The 27860-nt window shown below is 43.3% G+C and overlaps 1 protein-coding gene across 2 annotated transcripts in view; it reads left to right on the forward strand.

Moving 5' to 3' along the window:
- Positions 1 to 27860, forward strand: part of Plcb1 (phospholipase C beta 1) — a 678563-nt gene that overhangs the window by 551146 nt on the left and 99557 nt on the right. For both annotated transcript variants that reach the window (XM_075962281.1, XM_075962280.1), the window contains exons 23-27: positions 851 to 960; positions 12691 to 12823; positions 14999 to 15052; positions 18076 to 18295; positions 24915 to 25095. In XM_075962281.1, coding sequence (XP_075818396.1) covers positions 851 to 960; positions 12691 to 12823; positions 14999 to 15052; positions 18076 to 18295; positions 24915 to 25095 — 698 coding nt within the window. The remainder of the gene's footprint in view (positions 1 to 850; positions 961 to 12690; positions 12824 to 14998; positions 15053 to 18075; positions 18296 to 24914; positions 25096 to 27860) is intronic.

Raw genomic sequence — 27860 nt, forward strand, 5'->3', positions numbered from 1 at the left:
TATGTTAAAGATTTCTTGACGGAAATTCTAGTATTCCAATGCTTAGTCTATTTACACAAGGGTAGTCTTATGCCTGTGGAACCAACACTCCCCAGTCCCCGCGGGACCAATACTCCCCAACCCATGCTGCCCACTTCTGCTGTTGTTCCTCTATGTCTATATAGTGAATTTGCCTCCAGCGAGTTACAGATCTCTAATTCAGTTTATAGATATGAGTCCCAAATTCGCAGGCACTAACTTAATCCAAAGTCACATTTTCAAATGTTTTGTTGTTTTTATTTTGTTTTTGTTTTGTATTATCAAGGGTCCTAGGAGTGAGACACTGGTCATTGGTGGAGACTGACAAACTTGGGACACATGTTTCTGGCCCAAGGGTGGGGGCTGTAATTCCCTCTGCCTTGCCACTGCCATGCAGATGAGACCCAAATTGCCAAATCGGTTATTCCTATAGATGGAAGGCAGGCTTTACATGATGTCTCCACTTTTAACCAAATAAGTGCGGAGGCCATTGCTGGAGTAGACCAACCCTTCAAAAGGAAGTTAGAGAGAGCACCATGTTGTGGGGATCGTCACTTGAAATGCAAATCATTTGACTCTCAGAACCGAGTGATTCTGATTTCTCCTGAAGTTTCAGAAAAGTCCTGACCCTTGTGTATTTTCAAACTGGGGCATATCTGAGTGGGGAGTTCCAGGGGTAGGTGGAGGAATAAACGATACTGCATCAGTGAGTGGGTAGGCCGGTGATGAATGAATGCATGAATGGATTGTGTGCGTGAATGGTTCCTTGGATGGATGACATAAAGTCCACTCCTGCCAAAACCTTGACCTAGAGTGTCTCTTCCCCATTTAGATGTGATCGAAGCTCTGTCAAACCCAATCCGGTATGTCAACCTGATGGAGCAGAGAGCGAAGCAGCTGGCCGCATTGACGCTGGAGGATGAAGAGGAAGTAAAGAAAGAGGTGAGAAGAGCTCCAATCGTAACGCATGATTTTTAACTTGTGTTCCACATCTCCTGGCTGGCATGGGCTATGTAACATCGCACCTCAAAGACATGGCACACATGGAATTCAGCCGAAAGTCACAAAACTGTGGATGAGTCAGCAAAATTTCCACATTTCTTTCCCTTTTGGCATTCCTTAGATAACACCTGTGCCTCATCCCGTGGTTGTAGTAAATTGTACACATCTTGCTGCTTTGGGTGTTTCTAGGCGATTCTTTGATGATTTAGCCATCAAATCACTGAAAAGCAATAGTCCCTACATCATTTAGTATCTTCTTTTGATTTAATTTAAAATGTATGGTTTTCCAAGTGATTTGTGATTTCTTATACTACACAAAATACTTAGAAAGGGCTGGTGAGAGGCTCGGTGGGTAAGGGTGCCTGCCATGAAGCCTGATGACCTGTGTTCAATCCCTGAGACACATATATATGGTGGAAGGAGAGAACCAATTGCCACAAATTGAATTCCACGTGGGCATTATGATGTATGTGCTCACACACATGCCAGACCTTGGTGGTTGTTACACATTTCAGGGGTCACAGCTGGGTGAGTACTCAAAGCTATACAGTTTCCTCTTAGGACTGTCTTGGTAGTGCCATGAAGGTTCTCATAAACTGTGTTTTCATTTTTATTTGATGCTAAAACATTTTTAACTTCTTCCCTTATTTTCGAGTGTACGGTTTAGTCTCTGTGTATTTCTCTTACAATTTGTTTCTAGTTTTATTGCTCTATGATCTGATCAGAAATTAAAGACTATTTTGCTTTTTTTTTGTATTTGATAAGGCTAGGTTTGTGCCTAGAATATTTTAGAGAAGGCTCCATAGGATGCTAAGAAGAATTTATCTGTTTGTTTGTTTATACATTTTGTTCCTTTTGTTGAAAAATAGATATTTTTCTTACATAACATATCCTGATGATGGTTTCCCCTTCCTTTACTTCTCCAATTCCTCCCTCACCCTCCCATCTGGATCCACCCCCTTTCTGTTTTACATTGGAAAATAAATAGGATTCTAGGGGATAATAATAAAATATAATAAAATAAAATAAAAACTAGTCCATTGGAATTGAACAAAAACAAACAAACAAAGGGAAAAGAGCCCAAGAGAAGACACAAGAATCAGAGACACACTCATTTGCATGGAACCCCATAACCACACTAAACTAGAAGACAACATATGTATGCAAAGGGCCTGGAGGTACTTGCTGATACTGTCTGTTAGCTGCTGTTTCCAGAGAGGACTTACTCATATCAAAGGTTCATTGACACCTTTCTTCAGCTGTTCAGCTGGTGAAAGTCTTGATGGAGCATTTTGGTGATGGTGCCTCCTAGATTATGTCCCTATCACAGGGCAAACTGTCACTTTAAGGAGAGTGAAGAGAGACCTTGAGACTGCAGAGATCTCTGACGCCACTGGTGTCCTTCAAAAGCTTCACCCTGCACCCGGCACTACATAACAAGAGCTGTGTCACATATTAAGGGCCTATTTATGATAAATAAAAACAGTAAAGGGTATAAGTGCCACAGAAATTGAGACTTAGGTCAATATGTTTTTGTTTCTTCTTTTTTAATAAACTTATTAGAAATGATTTTTATATTGCTGATAAAATCTAGATTAATTTGGACATGTCCAGTGTCATTCAATAAATCTGAAATCATTGGCACAGGGAACCACTTCCTAAATATAACCCCAGCAGTACAGACACTGAGAGAAACAATTAGTAAATGGGACCTCCTGAAACTGAAAAGCTTCTGTAAAGCAAAGGACATGGTCAACAAGACAATACGACAGCCTACAGCATAGGAAAAGATCTTCATCAACTGGGGGTTGGTGAAATGGCTCAGTGGTTAAGAGCACTGACTGCTCCTCCAGAGGCCCCTGGTTCAATTCCCAGCACCTACATGGCAGCTCGCAGCTGTCTGTAACTCCAGTTCCAGAAAATCTGACATCATTATACCAATGCGCATGAAATAAAGTTTTGTTTTTTGTTTTTTTAAAAAAAAGATCTTCACCAACCCCATATCAGACAGAGGTCTGATCTCCAAAATATACAAAGAACTCAAGAAATTGGTCATTAAAAGAACAAATAATCCAATAAAAAAAATTGAGTACAGACCTAAACAGAGAACTCTTAACAGAGGCATCTAAAATGGCTGAAAGACACTTAAGGAAATGCTCAACATCCTTAGCCATCAGAGAAATACAAATCAAAACAACTCTGAGATTCCATCTTATATCTGTAAGAATGGCCAAGATCAAAAACACTGATGACAATTTATGCTGGAGAGGTTGCAGGGCCGGGGGAGTGAGGGGAGAACACTCCTCCATTGCTGGTAGGAGTGCAAGCTGGTACAGCCCCTTTGGATGTCAGTGTGGCGATTTCTCAGAAAATTAGGAACTGACCTTCCTCAATACCCAGTAATACCACTTCTGGGTATATATCCAAAGGATGCTCAGTCGTGCCACAAGGACATGTGCTCAATTATATTCATAGCAGCATTGTTTGTCATAGCCAGAACCTGGAAACAACCTAAATACCCCTTGACCGAAGAATGGATAAGGAAAATGTGGTACATTTACACAATGGAGTACTACATAGCAGAAAAAATGACTACATCTTGAATTTTTCAGACAAATGAATGGAGCTAGAAAATATCATATTGGGTGAGGTAACTCAGACCCAAAAAGACAATTATCACATATACTCACTCATATATGAGTGGTTTTTAAACATAAAGCAAAGAAAGCCAGCTCACAAATCACAACTCCAGAGAACCTAGACAACAATAAGGACCCTAAGGGAGACATATATAGATCTAATCGACATGGGAAGTAGAAAAAGACAAGATCTCCTGAGTAAATTGGGAGTATGGAGACCTTGGGAGAGGGTTGAAGGGGGGGGGGGGAGAGGCAGGGAGAAGAGCACAGAAAAATCTAGAGCTCAATAAAAATCAATAAAATTTAAAAAAAAGAAATCTGAAATTACAGAGACTCCACATTGGCCTCAGAGAAAATAAAAGACCATCCTACCTTTGCCCTGTGGAGTTGCCTAAATCCTCCCTGGCCTCATTTTTGAAAATGGAGAATTAGAAAAATAGTTTTATTTTTTGGTATTAACCATGAATAGCTAGGAAGAGAAAGTGATTCAGCCTCTGAATGCTGGTGTGTCTTTTCCCATCACAGTGATGTACTCTTATTTTATTTAATGAGGCCACTCAAAATAGGCAGCCATAGTTTTCAAAAAGAAAATTCTATCTGGGACCTGTTAGCCATTGGAGATCCCAATGTAGTAGCAAAGACATCTTCTGTTTGACGCTTCTAACATGATGCTTCTAAAAGTCCTTTCTTATCGAACATAAAATCTTCATTGAACTATAAAGCATTACCAGGTTTCTAATATGCTAATAAATTACCTTCTTAGAATGTTTTTAAATCCAAAACTTTCCCCTGGGTTCAGTTAACAGTAATTCATATGAGAAAAGCATTATGCAGCTTATATTCTTACTGTTGTAAGTTCAGACTGTAATGTTTATTATATTTATGTAATAGGTGGATTATGATAGGATATTAGGAGATCACATTGAGATTGGATGCATTTGCTTTCATGTCTTCCTTCTCTTTCTTCTCTTTGGTTTTGGTTTTCCTTTCCATTTTGGGGGAGGGGGGGCAGGACATCACTGAATAGTCCAGGTTGGTCTCAAACTCTCCATCTCCCTGCCTGGGATGGCTGATGTGTCACTGAGTATCTTTATCACTTTAAAAATCACTGTGTAGCATGAGGAGTTGGGGGGAGATCGAATTAGGTAAAGGACCAGCACTGACATGGAAATGTTTATTACTATTCCTATTTACATCTTAATTGTGAGCACATTCATGACCTACAGAATGCTGGCAGACTCAGTTCAATTTGTGGGAGTCGTTTCTCTTTCTACCATGTGGATGGAGTCGAGGGTTTAAACTGAGGTCTTAGGCATTGTGACAGCTGTCTTTACCCACTGAGTCTGATGGAAAATTTAATAAGTGTTATACATTATAGACAAAAATCACAACAGGCAAATTCCCAGAGAGAGAAAGAACCACACCCATATAAAGGAACAGATTAGAGTTCTCCCTGACACTGGCCATTGGGGATGAGCTGCCAGGAGCCGTTAGAAGGTAGGCTCTAACTGTACTCAGTATCTCGGGCCCTAGGCCAGACACCAAGAAGGTAGGATCAGACAGGTAGGGGTGGGGTGGCAGGCAGGACTGCTGCTTCTTTTGGATTTTGGCTGTCTCTACAGTGATCATATCAGCCTAGCAGAGGGCCAGAGGAAAATGGGAATGCAATAAGCACCATGATTTCAATGGAGCTGGCAGGGTATTGGGCCTTTTAATGTATTAACATATGTGGCATTTTGATTGAACAAATAATCTACCATTGAGCTATATCCTAAGATGTTTTAATCGCTTGGGATGGCCTGGACTCATTGTGTACCCTGGACAGGTCATGAGCTCAGCTCCTAAGTAACTAAGACTGCAGACATGAGCTACCAGACCCACGTATGCCTTAAAATATCCATAATGTTCATAGTGCCCCCTTTTAGCAAATGAGGAGATGTAAGCACTCGGGGGAGGGGGGATAAATTTCTTGCCCAGGGCCACAGAATTTGTAAGCAAACAAATTGGGATCAAAACACAGGTAATCCAACCTCACAACAGCTCATCTATGCCAGGATGCTTCCAAAATTTGCGTCCAGATTGGGATATGACGATAACATGCTGAACCTGGTCCGGTGGATTTGGGTGCGGGCCAGGAGGCTTGGCCTCTTTAATATGCTTCACTGACAGGATCTTCTGGCCCATGGAGCCTACTTTGAGTAAGACACATTTATGCCACACCCATCCCATAACAAAACTGTAATGTTCTAGAAACCATTAGCAAGAAAGGCTTCTTCGTAGTCTCCTAGACAGCCTGGCACCTGGACAAGAGCCCGCATAGCTGTTAGGACAGCATGAACAAGACTTTTGAAAGCTCAAGGCAGGCAAAACCCCAGCATAGAGGTGGGAGGTGGGCATCCTTAGCTGAGGAGCCATTGGCAAGTGATTGCTAGGGGAGGGGCACTCAGTTATCTCTAAGGGTTTGGTCCCTGGTGGATCCGCCCAGCTCCATTAAATGGTGCCACACTCATGAGTACATGGACACACAAACTGGACTTCCTGGGTTTTAGAAACACCAAGACAGAAAGTTGGGTGCTTAGGAAGGGGAAGGTGTGATTGGGGGTGAGGATGAATGTGGTGAAAATGCATTGTGAGGAAATTTTCAAAGAGTCAATAAAAGATTTTCTTGAGAAAAAAAAATGACACCTTCCTCTTCATCTCTGTGCTTCTTAGCTTCAACAGTTGCAGGCCACTTTCTTCGGATGCTCCAGAGCAATCATAGTAGCCTCCTGTTTTTAGAGGAGGAAACGATTGCTTGAAATTGTTGAGTAACTTGCTTCATGAAAGAACTGTGGTCTTTTAAATAAGACCTCATGAGACGTCCACATAGCCAAGGGAACTCAAGCAAAACAATCATTGGTTTGTCCAAGGTGTTTTCACAAATCTCTACACTGGTATTGAAAATTTTCAGTGGGTTATAATTCAGAGCTTTGCGTCACCCATGCCATTCACAACAGCAGAGGGATTGAAAAAGCATGGCTAGAGCCGGGCGGTGGTGGCGCACGCCTTTAATCCCAGCACTTGGGAGGCAGAGACAGGTGGATCTCTGTGAGTTTGAGGCCAGCCTGGTCTACAAGAGCTAGTTCCAGGACAGGCTCCAAAACCACAGAGAAACCCTGTCTCAGACCCCCCCCCCAAAAAAAAAGCATGGCTGTCAATTAGTAAAGGCTTTCACCTGCATCTAGGATAGAACTCTAAATTTTAATGTGCATAAAAATCACGATTTAATGCCAATTCATTAAATCTTGTGCAGGCCATAAAATTTTGCATTTCTAATGTACAAAGAGAATCTGCATCATTCCTTTCATCCGTGGATTTTTCCATTCCTTCTTTCAAACACATTTTTCTCATTTCAGCCTAAGAGTTAGGTTGTACTGTAGTTTCAGGACTTGGCCCAGGAAGTGTACCTACTGCCTACATACCAACTGAATGTGGACTTATTCCTCCACTTATTAATAATTAGTTAAATGTTATTTTTATTAATTAATTACTTTTGTTATTTATTTACTTTTTGGTTTTTTGAGACAGAGTTTCTCTGTATAACAGCCCTAGCTGTCCTGAAACTAGCTCTTGTAGATCAGCTGGCCTCGAACTCACAGAGATCTGCCTACCTTTGCCTTCCGAGTGCTGGGACTAAATGTATGCACCACCACTGCCTTGCAGTTAAATGTTATTTTAATATTATATGTAGTTACTATGCTGGAATGTTTTTATATCAAATCACATATACATATTTATGTGTATGAATATTTATTACATATACGTACCCTGAGAAAAATCATATTCTCTCTCATTTCTGAGGGAAAAAAGTGGCACTGGTAATAGTTCACACATTAAATTTTCAGTCCTTACCTGTGCTTCAATACTTGGTGGGAATGCTGCATTTATTTAAATGATGGTGCAGCCCTGATTATGCATGAAAGGATCATTTAGATTGCATTCCAGTTACTACTGAAAGAACTTGCTGGATGTTGGTTGCAGAAGACACCAAAATAATTTTGCATATTAGGTGTTCATTCCTTAAGACATTTGAAAAATGGGGCTGGAGATGGGCTCCGTGCTTAAAAACACTTGCTGCTCTTGCAGAGGACCCAGGTTCAGTTCCCAGCACCCATACGGAGACTCAAAACCATTTGAATCACCAGTTCCATGGGATCCAATGTCCTCATCTGCCCTCTAAGGGCGCTGGGAACACATATGGTACATATCCCTACCTGATGGAAAAATATTCACGCTTGCTAAGTAAGCAAACAAATGAATAAATCTTGTTTAAAGAAATCCAGAAGATGGAAGATAAATTCATTCTGCTACTTAAAGACTTCAGCTCTCACTAGTCCTGCTCGGCTATTCAAAAATTTTCAAACACACATAAAAGTTGAAAGAATCATAAAGTTAATGCTCTTTGTCAGTTGAGCCCCGATTTTCATTTTCTTATGGAGAGGTCACTCTGTCTTATTTCCAGTGCATATCCAATTCAGGCTGCAAAGGCAGTGTGCGTCACTCCTAAGCACGCGGTAATGCGCGGTCAGGGTGTGGCTCTCAGGACCGAGTCTGACCTTCTTAGGAACAGGATAATAGCTAAGGTAATTGGGCTAATAGAAAATTTAGGCACAAATTACCTTATGTGTTTTGAAAAGCTGTTTTGGATGAAATGCCTTCTCTAACAAAGCTGCACACACGCCCATATTTGTCCTCAGCAGACTGGATTCTATACCCCGAAATTACAAATCTCCACGTAATTCTGGAAAAGTGGCTAACCTCACCCCTTATCCACCAGAATCCAAGTCAATGCACTATCTGTCCTATGAACCAGGCACGTTGAAGGGACAGCATATTGCAATTAATTTTACATTTGTTTTTTCTTTATTAGTGGGGTGGGTTTGCGTACATGAGTGGGACACCACACATAGGTGTAGATTCAGAGAACTTCTGGGTTTTTGTTCTCTATTCCCACCATGAGGGTCCCAGGAATCCATCTTAGGTCATCAAGCTTGCTGGGGAGCACCAAGCTATCTCACTAGCCCAGGACTCAGGAAAACTGGGGTCCTCTGATACCCCGAGTAACTCAGCCATATCTGATAGTTGAAAGGCATTTTGCTTTCATGTTAAACATACAACAGAATTCTTAAGATGTGTATTCTCTGATGTTTGATTATCAAAGCCAAAATTAACACATCCAGGAGGGAAATCTTTTGCATTTGTACAGTGGGCCATACAAGTTCCCTTTACCAAGATCTGCAAGAACGGTTGTTAAGTTATCCACTCACTGATTCACATATGGTATATATTCAATGGACTTGTGTTCATTTTAATTCTTGGAAAGATGTAATTTTTAAATATGAGATCTTGGTTTTTAAAAATCATTTTTTGGCCTCATTTTGAAGAAAAACATAGAGCAATAACCCATATGACCACTAGAGGGCAGAGGCTAAAAGCAAAAATCTAGGAAATGCAACTGAAGTCCCTTTTTAATGAACCTTTCTTCATTGAAATTCATGTAATTGGATCCCAGTGGTCTTTCAATTACAATTACAAAAACATATTTGGGGTGCCTTTATTTCTGTTATTATGTCCAGCACTTTGGGAAAGGATTCTGTGCTTGTTTTGTTGAAATACATTAAAACAACCATTATGGCATGGCCTGGGGAAAAATGCAATCAAAAGCATTGATTTCTTTTGAGTTGGACACAGAATTTGGCTTTTGCATTTAATCTCTCATGCCAGTCTGGTGGGAATGACTTGACGTCCCAATCATATCAAAAAGTTTAAATTTAGTATTTCACAACTGTAGCTATTTAACCATTTTATTTCCCTGCTTTTCTATGTCAATGCTGATTTAGTGCAACAGGGTGAGTTCCTTGGCAACAACGTTCGCTGGCTTATGTGTCTCTATCTAGCTATAACTTGCTAGTATATTAATGCTTCCTGGAGTTGTTATTATTATAGATCACAGAATAGACTTATATAATTTAAATAGCCTGCTATTTAAAATATTTAGACTTTGAACTATCACAAGTTCTAAGAGAACCTGTCTGACCTCTGGCTTCCTGTGAATAGATTTCAGTGCAGACTTTTAGAACCTTCTTTGATTGCTTTGTCATGGGGCTGAAAGCAAGGCCCACCTGGGCGGCTGAGAGGAAGCCAGTAGACAGCAGTGTCCGGGCTACTGAGCCTTCAGCTACTTCTGTCACCAGTTTCCCTTAGGAAAACTGTCAGCTGGGCTCCTTTACACACCCTTGGCAACCGGTCAACAGCAGTCTGTCGTTTGCCATCGTGGCTGCGCACTAACGCGTGATATCCGTCTCCAAAAAAAATCCTAAGAGGCCCTGGCCAGTCTGACTACACAAGGAGCCGTAACCAGCTCCTCACTCTCCCTCTTCTCCTGGCATGTGTTTGGCAGGAAGAAGTGCAAGCTGCATGCTTTTCAGACCCTGGCTCAGAGCCTTTCCAGCACACAGCATCCCTTCAGCTTTCTGGCTTCGGGGTTCCAGGCAAACTCTGCTCCTCCAGTCATGGGGTGCAGAAGTCTGCTCCAGGGCTAATGCAGCCTGAAGGTGCACTTTGACCTTTTGGTCATTTGAGAATGTGGGAGCTCACACGAATATTTCATTTTCCATCCTTCCTCAAAACCTGGCAGCTACAGGTGGCAACTGAGCAGGGTCTGTCCTACCTATAAGAGCTTTCTGGGGCTTCAGGTATGGCTTCCCTTTTCCTTCGCAAGACTCCAGGTCATTAACTCTGGGGTGGGGGTGGGGTTGTTGTTGTTGTTGTTGTTTTTGTTTTTCAAGAAACTCACGAAAACCATTCTCTGTGTATGATGTGTCCTACATGGAAAAATCTGGTGACATTGAACAAGCCAAAGCAAAAGCAAAGCAGACAAAAAGAAACCCTGCAGTGGCATTCCATTTGTAGTCTCGTAAATAAAGCTTGCCTGAAGATCAGAAAAATAAAACAGCCACAGGCATAACAGCTTTACACACGGTAACAGCCTTCCACACCAGCCAGTGATGGCACACACCTTTAACTGCAGGAACCACAGTAACACACACCTTTAATCCTAGTAGCCACACTAGTTTGCCATAGAAACCAGGTGGTAGTGGTGCACACCCTTAATCTCAGAACTCGAGAGGATTATCAAACAGGAGGAAACAGCCTTTCGTCTCAGTCTCATTCTGAGATTCCTGGAGGCAGGATCGCCATTTCAGACTGAGGTCGAGGGAAGAGCCAGTGGCTGGCCGTTTTGCTCTCCAGATCCCCAGGCAAGCTTTATTTATTAAAATACAATTGAAATGACAGGACAAAACCCTACCCATATACTGCATTCAAGAGGCTCTCATTTGCAGTGTTGGGTTGAACAAAGAATATACCATCATTCTTCTTGGCATATGACTCTAGGGAGAATTTTCTTGATGGATGCTAACTAAATGTGATCATACCAGAGCTTACCAGTCAGAGATATCCATCCATCAAAAGACATAATTTCACAATAGTGAGACCTAATGCTTCTAGGTTATGTGGCTAGGCTCCCGTCTCTCCTACATGATGCCTGGCCTGGTACCAGGACTTATTTTTCTCCCACCCATCCCAGGGAGACCAGCTACACTGAAGAGGCCTAACCAATGAACAAGGCTGCTTGTTAAGGATGCATTGGGGGACTGATTCAACGCCAGCTCTGAGGCTATAGGAAGAGGACCGTGAGTTCAAGACCATCCACAACTCCAGAGTTAGGCTTTGTTTCAGAAATGAAAAGCAGTGATTTGGGGGGGAGAAGAGAATATGAATCAGTGCTGCCATCTATGTTTCTGCCTTCCTTTGGTAAAATTGCCAGTCTGCTATTTGTAATTACATGCCCAAATGCCACAGTGTTGGGGTCCAGATGACCCATGGAAGAAAAAATACCTGCTGTACCTGGGAAATGCACTACCTAGCAAAATGCTAGGATATAGTGGTCACGGATAAAACTTGTGGCAGACGTGTAGAGCGAGTCTAAAATAGCTGGCAAGCACTTGGAATGTTGGAAAGCGTGGCTGAAATACTGCGAAATTATATAGACAATTATTTTATAAGAATTGGCATTGATTCAGCAGACATTTATCGACCGTTTGCTTTGAATCGGACATAGCTGCTGGGGTGAATAGAATGAAGGGCTCATGAGTCTTGATATTTATCATCACGCATTGGTAATGTCGCACGGTCTTAACTGTCTCACGTGTTTATTTAGCTTGTACCAGAAAGTGTTCTGGGTACTTTAAAAAAAAAAAACATTGACTGTTTTGGTTCTGGAAGAAATCTTTTAAGATAGACAATACTGTGACCTCAAATTCATCGTGGATAAAGATGGGGAAAGAGTGCAGAGAGCTAGGTGACATGTTAATGACGTACTGGATTCGAATCCAACGATATCTGGCTCCAAAATCTGTACTCACACCCACTACATCAGTTCTTGCTGTGGCATGGAAGCTGATGACATGAAATGAAATGCTTGCTGTCTCCTCCCATGTTACGTATTCAGCATCCCAGCTCCCCGACCCTGGACCAGGCTTACATCAATTCAGCTAGGGCTGTCTATCCCAGGACATCCCAGCCAGAAGCGCTTAGTTGTCCTTCGGCAGCAACTCTCATCTCCCCACTATAGCGGGGCTCTGCTAAGGACTGGTCAGATTCATGTCTCTGTGGTCTCTTGTGTGCGTTATGTTTGCTACTCTCTTGTTTGATGGAAACACACCACCTGATCAGAGCCAGAGGCCTTGTGGGAAGGCTCTCTCCAAGAGCATGGGCAAGTTGGAGTGAAAACCAGAGCCTTTTTGGGCAATTAACCTGCTACTTTGTGATTTCACACTATGCTGAGTTAATCTTGCTTTCCAGGCAGTTTCCAATTTGATGTTTCAGACTCCAAAGGAATTGTGAGAATGTCGTAATGGGTAGCCTTATTGGTATAGGAAGACAATAAAAATGGTTTGAAACAAAATTAAAAAGGTGTTTGTGATTTTAGGCTGAGCCTGGGGAAACGTCATCAGAGGCACCGAGTGAAGCCAGGACAACGCCCGCAGAAAATGGGGTGAATCACACAACATCCCTTGCCCCCAAACCACCTTCTCAGGCTCCACACAGCCAGCCAGCTCCAGGTAAACAGTGGGGACGGTGCTGTTTTCTAGATCTCCTGACTTCAGGTTCTGGGGCCTCTGCAGAAGGCTAGGCTCTGAGGAAAGAACGCGTGCCCTCTCGTGACAGGAGTGGGTGGGCAGCAGGAGACACGGATGAATGTCCCAGGGCCTCCCACGTTGTCTCCTGGCTCTGCTGCATCCCCCTGTGTCATGGGCTGTTCTTTGGGGGTGAATTCTGATCCACCCACTGATAGAGTTGCATTTGTTGCATTGTAAGTTGCATTCTTCAAGCAGCTTGCGACTATGCCAGAGAAGCACATTCTCCCTTCTACTTCAAGTCTCTGCCAACAACTTACTTTCCAGGAACTTTAAATGTCTGTCCCCGACCCCCGCCCAGGCAGTCTGGTAGGTCATTTCATCGTCATCCCAGTCCTCTACGGAGTGTGTTCTGTTGTTGACTCATTTGGGAGGCGATGAACTTCCTGAAAGGCACAATGCCCGTGGAGGGCAAGCCAGGTCAGACACAGTACCCGATATAACTAAAGCACTTGCTATTAGCTTCTGCTTGTCACCCAAGGCTACACCCAGTTGTCTCATTTCTCAGAGAAATCCTGTCATTTCAATGCAACTCACAATGGCATTCCATCTCGCTCTGGTTAATGTGAGTGTGTGTGTATGCGTGTGTGTGTGTGTGTGTTATATTAAAGTTATATGTGAGTGTGTATGGTGTGAGGGTGTGAGAGAGAGGCGTAGGAGGTGGGGGTTTGTGTGTATGTTTCTCTTAACAGACTGGCCTTCCTGAGAGAGGGCTCAGCTTCACGCATTTTCTGCAGTCACCTGGTGTTAAGGTGCTAAGGAGCCGCATGCATATGATCCATCTAGTTGAATCAGTTAATAAAATAGGAGGGGAAAGAATTTCCTTCGTAAGAGTGACTTCGTGCCCTTTTCCTTCTCTGTCATGGTGAGACATACCAATGGTGAAGTTCTCATCTTCTCATTGGTCTGCAAGGCTACTAGTTTATAAATACAGACCCTACTTCATTTGTATCAAACAAGAACTGACAGTCGGCTTGTAAGAAGTCAGTGAAGCCAGTAATCGGAGAGCTCACCATAGCCAGGAAGCATCATTTTCGAACGGTTATTATTTGCCACATGCGGACATTGGCAGTGCTTCTCAACTACAGTTTATTGCTGCTGGGAATAAAAAAGAATTTAACATTTTACCATTTTAATTTTAAGTGATACTTAAAAATAATTCGGCTTACAGAATTGTAAATTCTACAAAATATGTGGCACAATTCTCCTCTTCCCCTAAAGTCAGCCTTGAACAAGATCACAGTAAACCCTCATGACAGTGAGCTTTGTGTGGACTCGGCCTTCCTCACTCCAATGTCCATTTATTGCAGCAGATTCACGCTTGGGGTCCCATGCTGCTCTTGCTCAGCCTGTCTCCTAGATCGCCTTCTCTCCATAATAGCTCCTAACTCTTCTTTCTCATACTCTTATAGTTTTGAGGAATTCTGGTCAATTATTTTTTAAATGTCTCTCACTCCAAGCTGCCTCTATGTTTTCCTGTGATCAGACTGAGGTTCTGATGTTGACATGTCCTGGTGAAATGGGGGCCCTAAATCAGAGTACTTCCCTCTGAAAGTTTTGGTTCACAATCCCAGGTGGGTGGGAAGAGGCATCCTGGGGGTGCATATATAACCTATTTTCCCTTTCACTTTGCTCAGTGGTTTGGATGTTTGATAATGGTTCTTGTTGGCAAAATTCGGTTCTTTGGTCCCCATTGTCCTTAATCGCGTCATTCCTGATGTTGCCAGAAGGTGGCAGTAGCTCTATGGAGATTGAATTCCTGGTTTTGAAATTTCAAATGCAAGTGGAGGGATGTCTCCATTTGCCAGGGAATATGTGGGGAATACATACAATTGTTCATCAACGTAGGGTTGAGTCCAAGGTGCAAATTAATGAGGTTTCAGAGTAATTTTTTGCAAATAGCTTTCTCCTACAATTAGTCATTGTCTCTAAAGAGACATAGAATTAGAGGACACAATTCCCCCATACTGGAGATGAAACCCAGATGGGCCAAGTGCTCTACCACTGAACTACCACCCCAAGTCCAAATATTTCTTTTTAAAATTGGGATATAAATTTGAAAATCAAAGAAAGCCTTTTCTTTGATCTTTTTGGTTACAGGTTCTGTTAAGGCGCCCGCCAAAACAGAAGACCTGGTCCAGAGTGTCTTAACAGGTGAGTGCTAGCCTTTCCTCTGCACAGAAGGTAGCAACTGAACATTGCACAGTGGGTATTTAGAGGGGAGGAGATTGCCATTCACCTCTGAAAACAGCATCTTTGCATTGTTTAAGTTTGTAGACATCTGGCCTGAGTTTGGTCACATGGTCTAATGTAACATTTGGCCTGAGTTTGGTTACATTGTCTAATGTAAAGTCCCAGAGAAGTAGCCAGAGTTGGCAGACAAGACGGTATTGGCTACAAATAATAATTTCTAAAGATTCTGTTTCAGAAAAAAAATAATAGTTTCCTCCTGGCTACAAGAGCCAGTTAACAGGAATGTGTCTCCCTACAGTTCTGACAGTAAGTTATATTTCACATATGCAGAATACAGCCTGTTTGTAATCATGAAACCCACACTGTTTGTGATCTTTGATATGAAACTTGGGTTAGTTCGTATCATCAAGCAAAGGGACTCAAATTGACCTAAGCTTTCTTGAGTACAATTAGCACTTACTATGTAGTGGAGTCTGAAAACCATTTCGAGTATCTGGCACAAAATAGAACAAGAAGGTATGCAACACGTACATCAAAAATAAAACCTCTTCTAAGAACCGGATGTTGGCCAACAGTGAGGCAGGTAAGTGCATTGCAATGCAGTCCCAGAGTGGAATGGGGGCAGGTAACTACGAACAGGTCGCAGTCACCTAAAGGCAGACAGCCAAGGTGTAGTGCTGAGAAAAAGACTAAGATGTGTGAGAGAGCTTGATCTCATCTGCCTGAAGATCAAAGACAGACAGGCAAAATTACTCATGCTATTGGAAACCTAGGCTTAGATTATGCCTGGGGAAGGGAAGGGAGGCAGGTTCCAGAAGATGTCTAGGGTCCTGGCAGTATTCTGGTTTTTACCTGGTGATGGTCAGTCACTGAGGCATGTGAACTTTAAAAAAGAAAAAGAAAGGACTGGGGATTTTGGATCTATGCACTTCATGCACACAGTTATATTTCATCAACATATATAAAGCATGCCTGCAAAACTGTAAGAAACGTAGAAGACCACAGAGCATATTTCAAAAGAGTTCCGTGGGAAGCAACACTGATGTATTAGACAACACCGATGCAGGAAACAAGACGCTGGGGTGTTATCTAAAGACATATAAAGGGATACACAGAGGCGGTGGAGCTGCATCCCCACCCTGACTACGGCCAGCTCTGGGCAGCTCACCTATTTGTGATACTGTGTCTTTATGCAAATGGACATTGCTCTTAGGTCTGGGGATATTCCAAGGGATAGCCTTTTGTCCGGAGACTTTTTCAAAGGCAATTTAGGGTGCCTTTTTTTTTAATCTAGAGCATGGGAGTCCCATTTCTAAACTGTCCTCGGCTGATGTCCAGAAACCATTTCTTTTCAAAAGTGAAGTGGAGTTGGTTACCAGGAAATGTGGCAATTCCTCAGGACTATAAATACTTAATGCTGGCGCTTATTTTGCGACCACCAGGACTCGGTTTGAGCCTGAGGGAAACCTTTAAATAAATGCACCTAGTTCTCTCCTAAGCGTCTTTCTTTAAAAGGAAGAAAAATGAGCTGTCAGGGCAGATGCATGGTAAGAGCAGGAAACGCTCCTTCGGCTGTTTAAAAGCCCTGGAATTTAGCAACAGATATTACCGTTCCAGTTCTCCTGTTTATGTGCAATCCGTTTAGTTTTCTATTCAGGTTTGTTGTGATTGGTGGCATACATCATTTTTGAACGGCTTGATGGTTCTAAATATTTATTGTATCTTTGCCATTGTTGTTCCCCAAACAGGAACTTCCTATCAAGAAATGGAAACATATGCATTCTGAATTAATCTGGCTCCAAATAAATAATAATTCATTGAAATTCAGACACCATACATTGAAAGGCCTCCCCTACCCCTGTTCTTATACTACTAGGAAAAGCAATAGGGAAACTAGTGTGGAATCTTGATTTCAGAAGTGATCATGCATTTTTAAAATGCATGTCATAGAAGAGATCAAGTGTGCATATGAAGTACAGAATGGTTTATAGCCAGGCTTTGTCACATTGACCTTTTTTCTCACCATTGAATAAAACACTGCAGTCGTACAGGTGACCACGAGCCCTGCTGGAGCCTTGGTGAAAATTAAAGGACACCTTCTTGACACACTCGACTAGCATACCCACTGCGATATAGGGAGAAACCTATGGTGTGTCTCCTGTCAGTGTGTTCCCTGAGAGATGCTGAACCTGGGTGATTATTTGCTAAGCCTCCACAGTCATGGTACCAAAAACTTCTCAACACTTTCCGTGATTTTTTTGTATTTCACCACCAGACCAGCCTTGTGAACTAACAGCAGTGTCATCATCAGTAAAACGGATGAAGCAGGTGGCCTGCTCTTTCTTCCCCTGTTCCCAGCTGTAGTGAAGCTAGGCTGGTAAAGTCCAGCTTGTATTTCTCTGCAAATTTGCCCTCTCTCCAAAGGGAGGTCACCCCTAGAAAGTTTGTACTTCTCTGCAAATTTGCCCTCTCTCCAAAGGGAGGTCACCCCTAGAAAGTTGTGCCCCCCTTCTGAGTGTCCCAAATTCGCAAGAAGCTGGCCTTCTTTATTCATGAGGAGACCAGCCCTGGTATGCCAGTGCACACTTGGGGTTCCCCCGGGGGATTATTCAGAAGCACACCGGAGTTGCTGTGCCTTGCTCCGTTTTTTCCACTGCTGCTCTACTTCTCTCCTTCCACCCCCACCCCCATCCCGTCCCCCCCCCTCAGTTAGTCACAGGCGCCAGAATCCCCATCCTAGACTCTATATCTAGGGAAACCAAACTTAAAAGCTATAGATGAAGAAGGAACTGGGTCTCTGCAAAGTTTGGTTGCGCCTTGCTAAACCAGTGAGACAGAGCAGTTGACCCATGGTCTGACATCCAGCTGTGCCTTTCAGCTACTCTGGCAAGGGTGGGCTGCTCCTCTCTGAGCAGGATGCCCGTCTCCTTCCTCTGGACTCGGTCCGCCCTGACACTCAGCTCCCATGCCCTTGTCTGTTGCAGAAGTAGAGGCGCAGACCATCGAAGAGCTCAAGCAACAGAAATCGTTCGTGAAACTTCAAAAGAAGCACTACAAAGAAATGAAAGACCTGGTCAAGAGACACCACAAGAAAACCGCCGAGCTCCTCAAGGAGCATACCACCAAGTACAATGAGATTCAGAATGACTACCTGAGGAGGAGAGCAGCCTTGGAAAAGTCCGCCAAGAAGGACAGCAAGAAAAAGTAAGTCAATAGGTACCTGCTAATTTTGTACCATGTTGGAAGAGATGCTGCCCCCGTGAGTGATGATTTATGTGTTGTGTCTCATTTTTGAACTTGTGCCACCTCAGGGAGGATAGTCACAACACCAAGAGGACAGTCACACCGCGGGGAGGACAGTTACACCATGGGAAGGACTATCACACCATGGGGAGGACAGTCACACCATGGGGAGGACAGTCAACCACAGAGAGAACAGTCACACCACAGAGAGAACAGTCACACCACAGAGAGAACAGTCACACCACAGAGAGGACAGTCACACCACAGAGAGGACAGTCACACCACAGAGAGAACAGTCACACCACAGAGAGAACAGTCACACCACAGAGAGAACAGTCACACCACAGAGAGGACAGTCACACCACAGGGAGGACAGTCACAACACAGAAAGGACAGTCACACCACGGGGAGGACAGTCATACCACGGGGAGGACAGTCACACCACAGGGAGGACAGTCACACCACAGGGAGGACAGTCACACCACAGGGAGGACAGTCACAACACAGAAAGGACAGTCACACCACGGGGAGGACAGTCATACCACGGGGAGGACAGTCACACCACAGAGAGGACAGTCACACCACAGAGAGAACAGTCACACCACAGAGAGAACAGTCACACCACAGGGAGGACAGTCACACCACAGAGAGGACAGTCACACCACAGAGAGAACAGTCACACCACAGAGAGAACAGTCACACCACAGGGAGGACAGTCACACCACAGAGAGGACAGTCACACCACAGAGAGAACAGTCACACCACAGAGAGAACAGTCACACCACAGAGAGGACAGTCACACCACAGAGAGGACAGTCACACCACAGAGAGAACAGTCACACCACAGAGAGGACAGTCACACCACAGAGAGGACAGTCACACCACAGAGAGGACAGTCACACCACAGAGAGAACAGTCACACCACAGGGAGGACAGTCACACCACGGGGAGAACATGGGCTTTTCAGAGGTCCATGAGCTCCTGGCAGGTTTACCCTTGGAACGGGTGATGCTGAAGTTATGGTACCCAGACAGTACTCCGCTAGGACTGGGGACTCAGAGCAGGAGCAGAGAGACTGGAAGGGGACACATTGTCAGGAGTCCAGCTGAGTGATGACAAATGTTTCTCCTAGACAGAGGCTGGCAGAGACAGAAGGGCTGGATTCTTGTGTTGTTTTTTTTTCCTAAGGGAGTTTATGGGGGAGGAGTCTGGAGGAGTGAAGACATGGTCTGCGCGGCTCTGTAGCTTTGCGGGCTCTGTAACTCCTTTGGGGATACTGAAATATATGTGATCACTGTGGCCACATCTGTTCAAGGCACTCCTCTCTGGCTACAGCAGAGTTTACCTTGTGGAAACAGCTATGGGAATGCTGCTCAGACTCAGAAGTCTGGGCCTCCATTTCACTGTCTGACCCAGACCTGCGGTTGGACGTCTGCAGTTCCGACAAGCTACAGGGTTTGCTGAACCTGTTGGTTAGTTTTCAGAGACATCTCACTGAACACCCGCCCCCCCCCACCAACTCTCATTAAGGCACTCCCTGTCATCTCTCTCAACTTCAATGTTTTAATAAAAGTTCATATTATTTAGGTTTCAAAAAAAATGATTTGGTTTAGAACTCTTCAGTGGTGTCCAGAAACTGAAAGACATCACAGAGGCCTTGGTTAAACCCTGCCTGCCTCTCCAGTCTGCTTCTCCAGCCACATAAAGCCACCGCTCCCCGCTTCACTGTGCTGTAAGGAGAAGGGGAAGTGAGGACGGCAGGGCTCATGGGCTCCTCCTGTCAGATCCATGAAGATGGAGGGCTTTACCTCTTAAGCTATAGCAGATACCTGCTGCCCAAGGTCAGTCTCAGCGTTCTGCTTCCTGATTTCCACGTGGATCTCAGCTTGGTGTTTGTTTTCAAATTCCATGTAGATAGATGGCCCTGAGCTTTGTGACATAGGTTCTACCTGATCACAGCGGGGCCTTTTGCCTTCTGGTGTGGGGATCTTTCACCCCTGGGTAATCTCTTTTGATCACAAAAAGAATGTGTTGGGCCAATGTGCTAGATTGGTTCCCTAGAATCATAGAGCAGGGTACCACGAACTGAGTGTTTAAAACACTGCATCACAGTTCCAGAGCTTAGGAATCCAAAATTAACTTGTGAGCTGAGCATTGGCTCTAAGAGGGGTTGGGGAACATTGTTCTGGTCTCTTCCAGGTTTTTGTGGTTACAGGAACTATCCTTGGCTTACCTTAGCATGTAGACTATCACATCAGACTCTTGCCCACACTATCACATGACTTTCTCTCTGTGTAGGGACACGTGCCCAAATTCCCTCTATCTTCTAAAGACATTAGGCTCTACATTAGGGTCTATCCTTATCCAATTTGAGCCTATCGTAACTGTTACATTTGCAACAGAAAAACAGGAAAATTTTCAAAGGTTTACAGATAAACTGAGGTTCTAGGAAGAATAGAGCATAAAGGTGTACCTACATTTTATTTGTATTTTAATAAATAAAGCTTACCTGAAAATCAGAAAAGCAAAAACAGCTAGCCACTGACTCTTAACTCTCCCTCAGTCTGAAATGGAGATCCTGCTTCCAGGAATCTCAGAATGAGACTGAGAGTTGTCTCCTACCATTATATTCCTCTAGGGCTGGGGTTAAAATTATGCACCACTGAGATTAAAGGTATGCACTGCCAGGTTTCTATGGCAAACTAGTGTGGTAACTGGGATTAAAGGTTTGTGTCACCACTACCTTGTCTGTAAAGCTGACCAGTGGACCAGTTTTACTCTCTGATCTTGAGGCAAGCTTTACTTATTAAAATACAAATGAAATATCACTTCATAAAGGAACTAAGTACTCACATGCACTTCCCTATGCGTCCCACAGCAGCCCACAGAGTATACACAGACATCTTCCCCGTGCATCCTACAGCAACCCACATAGTATATCCAGACATCTTCCCAGTGTATCCCACAGCAGCCCACAGAGTATGCACCGACATCTTCTACAGTACAACAGCAAGGACCTGACGCCCACTCACACCATGGCCTGGTCAGAAACACAGAGCACAGGGTAGTACTGCATGCCAAAGTGCCTCCCTACCAGCTGTGTTCTGTGATGTGGTGACATTGGAGTTTGACGTGTGGATGTTTCCAGAAGAGAGGCCCATTGTCCCACAAAGGATTTAGAAACTGATTACTGCTCTAGCATATTTGTCCATACAATGAATACATTTATGAAACAGCAAAAGCCAAATAAGATGGCTTACCACTGTTCTAAATGTTTGAACCCACTTTCCTAAGTTGTGATCTTGTGTTTTCTTGGAGCATCCTTTGCAGGCTTCTTGGCGTTAAATAATATTTCACTCTCTGATCAGTGGGGTTCATTTTTGTTGTGAAAATATTTTATTCAATGTTTAATAAGTAGGGAATTAGAAATAAAGTGAACATAACTTCAGTTTTCTTATTGTCATTTTAAGGAACAATTTTTGTCTCCCTTGGGTTTGTTTAGCTAAATGTCAAAACAATTTTTCATTTTTAACTTAAGTTCTTTAATGAGAACTAATAGCACTGTGTGAGACATTATTCTATTATTTAATTAGTCCGTACTATTTTAAAGTAAAATGTTGTTTATGTTGTTAAAATACATAGTTTAGAAGATCTTTACTTCTTTAAAGCAAAAGTACCCTTGAGTTCTATTTCAATGTGCACTTGAGTTTAAATAAATATCATCATGGTAAAAAAAAAAGGCATTTTAAGACATTGTTTTCCTTATTTACTTGATTTTCTGTAGTTTGGATTAAAAAATATTCCTTCATTTATTTGGTTAGTTGGTTGGGTTTTTGAGATAGTCTTTGCAGAGCTCAGACTGTCTCTGAACTAGCTGAGACTAGCCTAGGTTTTGCAGTATTTTATTTTAACCTCCTGAGTGCTGGGGTTACAGGGGTGAGCCAAGACACTCGTTTTACAAATAGCTCTTATGAGATGTCCTGATTTTTCCCGATAGCCGATAAATGGGTGGAGATGGTGAGGGTAACCCAACCATTGTTACTGATCCAGGATGTAGACCTGATGTAGAATTCAGTCTGAGCTTTCCTGGAAACATGTCATCATCTCTCATTTAAAGTCTTTCAAGAGTTTGTTTTAGAGCAAACATTTGCCACTGGGAAATATAGCCTTCCTCTCTAGCCACCTGTCCATGGGCTGAAAACACCGTGGGCAGGGCTGTGTGAGTATGTAAACTGCCTGTCCATGGACTGAGAACACAGTGGAGTGGGGTGGGTGAGTGTGTAAGACACTTATCCATGATCTGAGAACACAGTGGGCCGTGTGAGTGTGTAAGCTGCCTGTCCATGGACTGAGAACACAGTGGGCTGTACTGTGTGAGTGTGTAAGCTGCCTGTCCATGGACTGAGAACACAGTGGGCTGTACCGTGAGTGTGTAAGACACTTATCCATGATCTGAGAACACAGTGGGCCGTGTGAGTGTGTAAGCTGCCTGTCCATGGACTGAGAACACAGTGGGCTGTACCGTGAGTGTGTAAGACACTTATCCATGATCTGAGAAAACAGTGGGCCGTGTGAGTGTGTAAGCTGCCTGTCCATGGACTGAGAACACAGTGGGCTGTACCGTGAGTGTGTAAGACACTTATCCATGATCTGAGAACACAGTGGGCCGTGTGAGTGTGTGAGCTGCCTGTCCATGGACTGAGAGCACAGTGGATTGTATTATGAGTGTGCAAGCTGACTGTCTATAGGCTGAGAACACAGTGGGCTGTGCTGTGAGTGTGTAAGCTGCCTGTCCATGGACGGAGAACACAGTGGGCTGTACTGTGAGTGTGTAAGCTGCCTGTCCATGGACTGAGAACACAGTGGGCTGTACCGTGAGTGTGTGAGCTGCCTGTCCATGGACTGAGAGCACAGTGGATTGTATTATGAGTGTGCAAGCTGACTGTCTATAGGCTGAGAACACAGTAGGCTGTGCTGTGAGTGTGTAAGCCTCCTGTCCCTGGGCTGAGAGCACCATGGACTGGGCTGCATCCTTCCTCATACAGTCGTCTGAGGACGACTTCTTTGCCACCAGACTGTCAAGAAAGGCAAGCTGTGGCTTCCGCGGCATATTGTGACATATAATGTAACATGTGCTCACCTTGAAAACACAATCAAAATGTAATACTTGATTTTTAAAAAGTAACAAAATCACCTTTCCTTAGAGGTAGAACAGATGTAGAAAAAAAATCAGGAGAAATTTGACGCTCTTTGCAAATGAAATTTGATACTCTTTGAAGGGGAACCTAAAGGCTAAATCAGTAGCATTTACCTGTAACCACACAGCCAATGAAGGTGAAGTTTGCCCTAAAATATCTCCTGAGAACTCCAACTGAATGATGCACATATTCATTTGTTTATTTGCTTTTACATCATATTCTGCAAATTCCCAATAGCGTATCAAAATAACATTACATGTATACGGATCCACCTCTGCAGCCCATGGTGTCTGAAGATGCTGGCATATAGAGGAATCCAGACAGGGCTTCCACAACCTTCTACTCTGCTTGAATCACACACACACACACACACACACACACACACACACACACACACACACACACAAGCAGGGTCTGTATGACCACCATGGCCAACAGAGTAATGATCCACAGGAGGCAAGAAAGTAGTTCAGTTCAACATGACTGAGTAGCAGCATTGGTTCAATCTTCATGACCACAAATAGTTTATTTAAGGCATATTTAAGCAAAGCACAATTTGGTGAAAACGTTTCTGTTGATAATTGACCCAGCCCTGTGTGCACAATAAAGCACAAAATAAACCAACTAAAGATTGAATGTGATTTCGCCAAAACTCTGTAAAGTACATGTGGCAAATTCCATAAAGATGAATTAAGAGATTGGCCTAGCAAAACAAGCTTACGATAGGGGTCTGGGGGAGCATCTGGTGTGGTCTCAGCCACACAAGTAGCACAAAGGTCACCAGGCTATTAACCACATCTGCATCCAGCCTTCTGGGAAAAAGTTTCTTTGAAGGAACAAGCATACATATTTAATGTTCCAGGTTCCCCCTAGTGCTGACCTGTGAGCACAGGAACCTCCATGCCTCCTGTACACACACACACACACACACACACACACACACACACACACACACACACACAAAGAGGCGGGGGAGGTAGGAGAGAGAGAGAGAGAGAGAGAGAGAGAGAGAGAGAGAGAGAGAGAGAGAGAGGAGCCATGAGACACATGTGGTTAGTAGGTCCCTGAAATAGAGGTCATTTGAACTGGGGTCTGGCTCAATTGAAAAATCCACATTTAATCTGGGCAAGCAAAAAGTGCATTTTATCAGTTCTATGATGTGCTCAAACTGTGGATTATGCAACAGATTTCTCGGACTTTAACAAAGAAAACTGAAACAACTCTTACATCTGTTGAGCTCTAATTGGTTAAATTAACATATGCACACACAATAAATATTTTGAATCCAAGGCTTACTGTCTAGCTAAAATGGCACTCCAATTCACAACCAAGCACCTCTTACCACCTACTTTGTTCCTGAGCCACGCTCTGTGTCTTTGCAGATCTGAACCCAGCAGCCCTGACCATGGTTCATCAGCCATTGAGCAAGACCTCGCTGCCCTGGATGCAGAAATGACCCAGAAGTTAATAGACTTGAAGGACAAGCAGCAACAGCAGCTGCTCAACCTCCGGCAAGAACAGTATTACAGCGAGAAGTACCAGAAGCGAGAGCACATTAAGCTGGTAAGCGGAGGAGCGCGGGTTGCGCGTGTGCAGTCGCAGGGCTCTTTGGAGGAGCAAGTGTTGGCGGCTCTCGGATGACTCAAAGGGCACCGTGCAGAAGTGAATTCACGCCAGCGTGGAGAGAGCAGAGTCTGCCCAGTGCCCGCTACACTAGCGCCCCCATGCAGGCTTGATACGTTCTGCTGTTCCATCCGTGGAGTTCTGTTTGCTTTTGCCCTTTCGTGGCTTATTTTGGGATGTCAGGTTATCTTAGTTCCAGGGCATCTTTGGGATAACACAGGGGAATAAGAAGGGGATCTTTGGGATAGCACAAGGAAGTAAAAGGAAAAATTCTTTCAAAAATGAAGCGTGTGCTGCAAGAAAATTTTTACTTCTGCTTCTCCATCACGGAGCTTGTCAAGAACAAACCCAACAAAACTGCACCGTACGCTGCCCAATGTCCTGTTCTCCCAGCAAAGCCTCAGGCTACCTGTGAAAGCACTCTTCTTTAGTGATACCGTGTGTCTGCCAAAATATTTTCTCGTGAATTGTGAAATTCTTTTTTTTTTTGGTTTTTTTTTTTTTTTTTGGTTTTTTTGAGACAGGGTTTCTCTGTGGTTTTGGAGTCTGTCCTGGAACTAGCTCTTGTAGACCAGGCTGGTCTCGAACTCACAAAGATCCTCCTGCCTCTGCCTCCCAAGTGCTGGGATTAAAGGCGTGCGCCACCATCGCCCGGCCTGAAATTCTTGATGCTTTAATAAATAATAGGGACATCTAACATTTAGTCACACACAGACACACGAAGTTAATTTAGTAATAAAATACTAGCCTTGGAAACAAGCGAATGCCAAAAACAAAAGAAATAAATACCCTTGGCTGAAATGAGTAGTTTGTTGAGGAAATGGTTTCATAGAATTACCATCTCTGTGTTATGGGTCTGTACGCATAAGAAAATTCACTGTATATGAAGAGACGGCCTATGGAAGGAAGAAAATCTTTGCTAATTATACGTCGAACAGCAAATTTGAATCTATAAAGAACTGTACAGCTTAAACACTATAAAAACAAGCCATCTAATCAATGAATGGGCAAATGAATTGAATGGACAGTTTTCAAAAAAGGAAATATAAATGACCAATAATTTTTTTTAAAATGGTCAGCATCTTTAGCAGTCAGGGAAAGGCTAATTAAAACTACTTTGAGATTCCATTTCCCCCAGGTCAGAATGGCTAGCGTCATGGAGACAAAAACCAGTAAGGATATGGGGAAAGACAAGTGTGCATGCACCGTTGCTGGGAAGGTAAACCAGTGCAGCCACTATGCACATAGACACTCTCAGCACACTAAAATTAGGATTAGACTCAGATGCCCAAAGGAATCTTAGGTCAACGTATCTCAGAGACACTTTACATTCGTATTTATCATTGCCTGTAAACTGAGACTTGCGTTTGTTTCCTGGCCACCCAGACCAAATAATCACACAGAAACTATATTAGTTACTACATTGTTTGGCCAATGTATTAGGTGTACTACTAGCTAGTTCTTACATCTTAAATTAGCCCATTTCTATTAATCTATTATTGCCACGAGGCTGTGGTTTATGGGTAATGTTCTGGAATCTTTCTCCTTTTGCAGCTACATGAGTCTCCTTGACTCTGCCCCCCCCCCCCCGTGTGTGTGTGTGTGTGTGTATGTGTTCAGATTTCCCACCTGGCTTTACTCTGCTAAGTCATTGTCCAAAGCATCTTTATTCATCAACCAATAAAAGCAGCATTTATACAGAAGGACATCCCACATCAATTTTCACATTTACAACACTTGATGGGAAGTAGCCAAGGTATCCATCAGAAAATGAACAGATAGAAAAATGTGGTAAATACACACAGTGGTCCTAGGCCATAGAGAAGAATTAAGTTATTTCACATGCAGGAAAGTGGTGGAGGCAATCATGTTAGATTAAATCAGCCATACTCGGAAAGACATACCACATGTTCTATCTCATGTGTCCAATCTAGGTTTAAATATAAAAATGATGCATGAAAGCAGTCTATGGATTCTAAAGGGGAAAGGGAAAGGGAGAACAAGGAAGGTTAACAGAGAAAGAGGCAAAATACCTTGTTTCTGTCATAGACAGGAGCTACATTTGTGAAGAAGCCACACACATATATGTGCACGAAAGCAGAAGGGGTGCTGTTGGGGAGGAAGGAAAGGACCAGCTAGGGCTGGGGGAGAAGGATGGAGGAAGGGAGGAAGATTAAATATAAACAAGACCCAATGATACATGTGTTTGAAAATGTAACAATGAAACCCCTTATTTTATATGCTAACCTAAACTATAAAAGAGAAAAGAACGTGTGCTGTGTAATAGGTGATTCAATGTCATGCCTTTGTCTGCACCCTGGATCCTCCAGGACAATATAAAATTAAAAAGTCAGAATCACATGACTTACCTATTCAAAATCATATTCTTCTTGTCCAATTATTCTCAACTGAAAGCGTAGATCAGGATCCTCTGGAGGGCTGGTTTAAAACCCAGACAAAGGCCTTGTTCTAAATCCTTATTCAACAGTCTTCCATAGAATAGGCTGTTAATGAGAGTTCTGTTCTGAGAACCTTTCTGTGAGGACCTGGAACTTAAATGTGAAGTTCAAAGAGGTGTTTTTAACAAGCTCCACAGTTTGAGGCGAGTTGCTGAACTAAGACAGATGCTGTGGCAGGCTAGTCAGATGCCTCTGCAGTTCAGAGCATTGATTGCCCTTCCAGAGGATCTGGATTCTGTTCCCTGC

The sequence above is a fragment of the Microtus pennsylvanicus genome, chromosome 2 (assembly GCF_037038515.1).
Source record: "Microtus pennsylvanicus isolate mMicPen1 chromosome 2, mMicPen1.hap1, whole genome shotgun sequence".
Taxonomy (NCBI): domain Eukaryota; kingdom Metazoa; phylum Chordata; class Mammalia; order Rodentia; family Cricetidae; genus Microtus; species Microtus pennsylvanicus.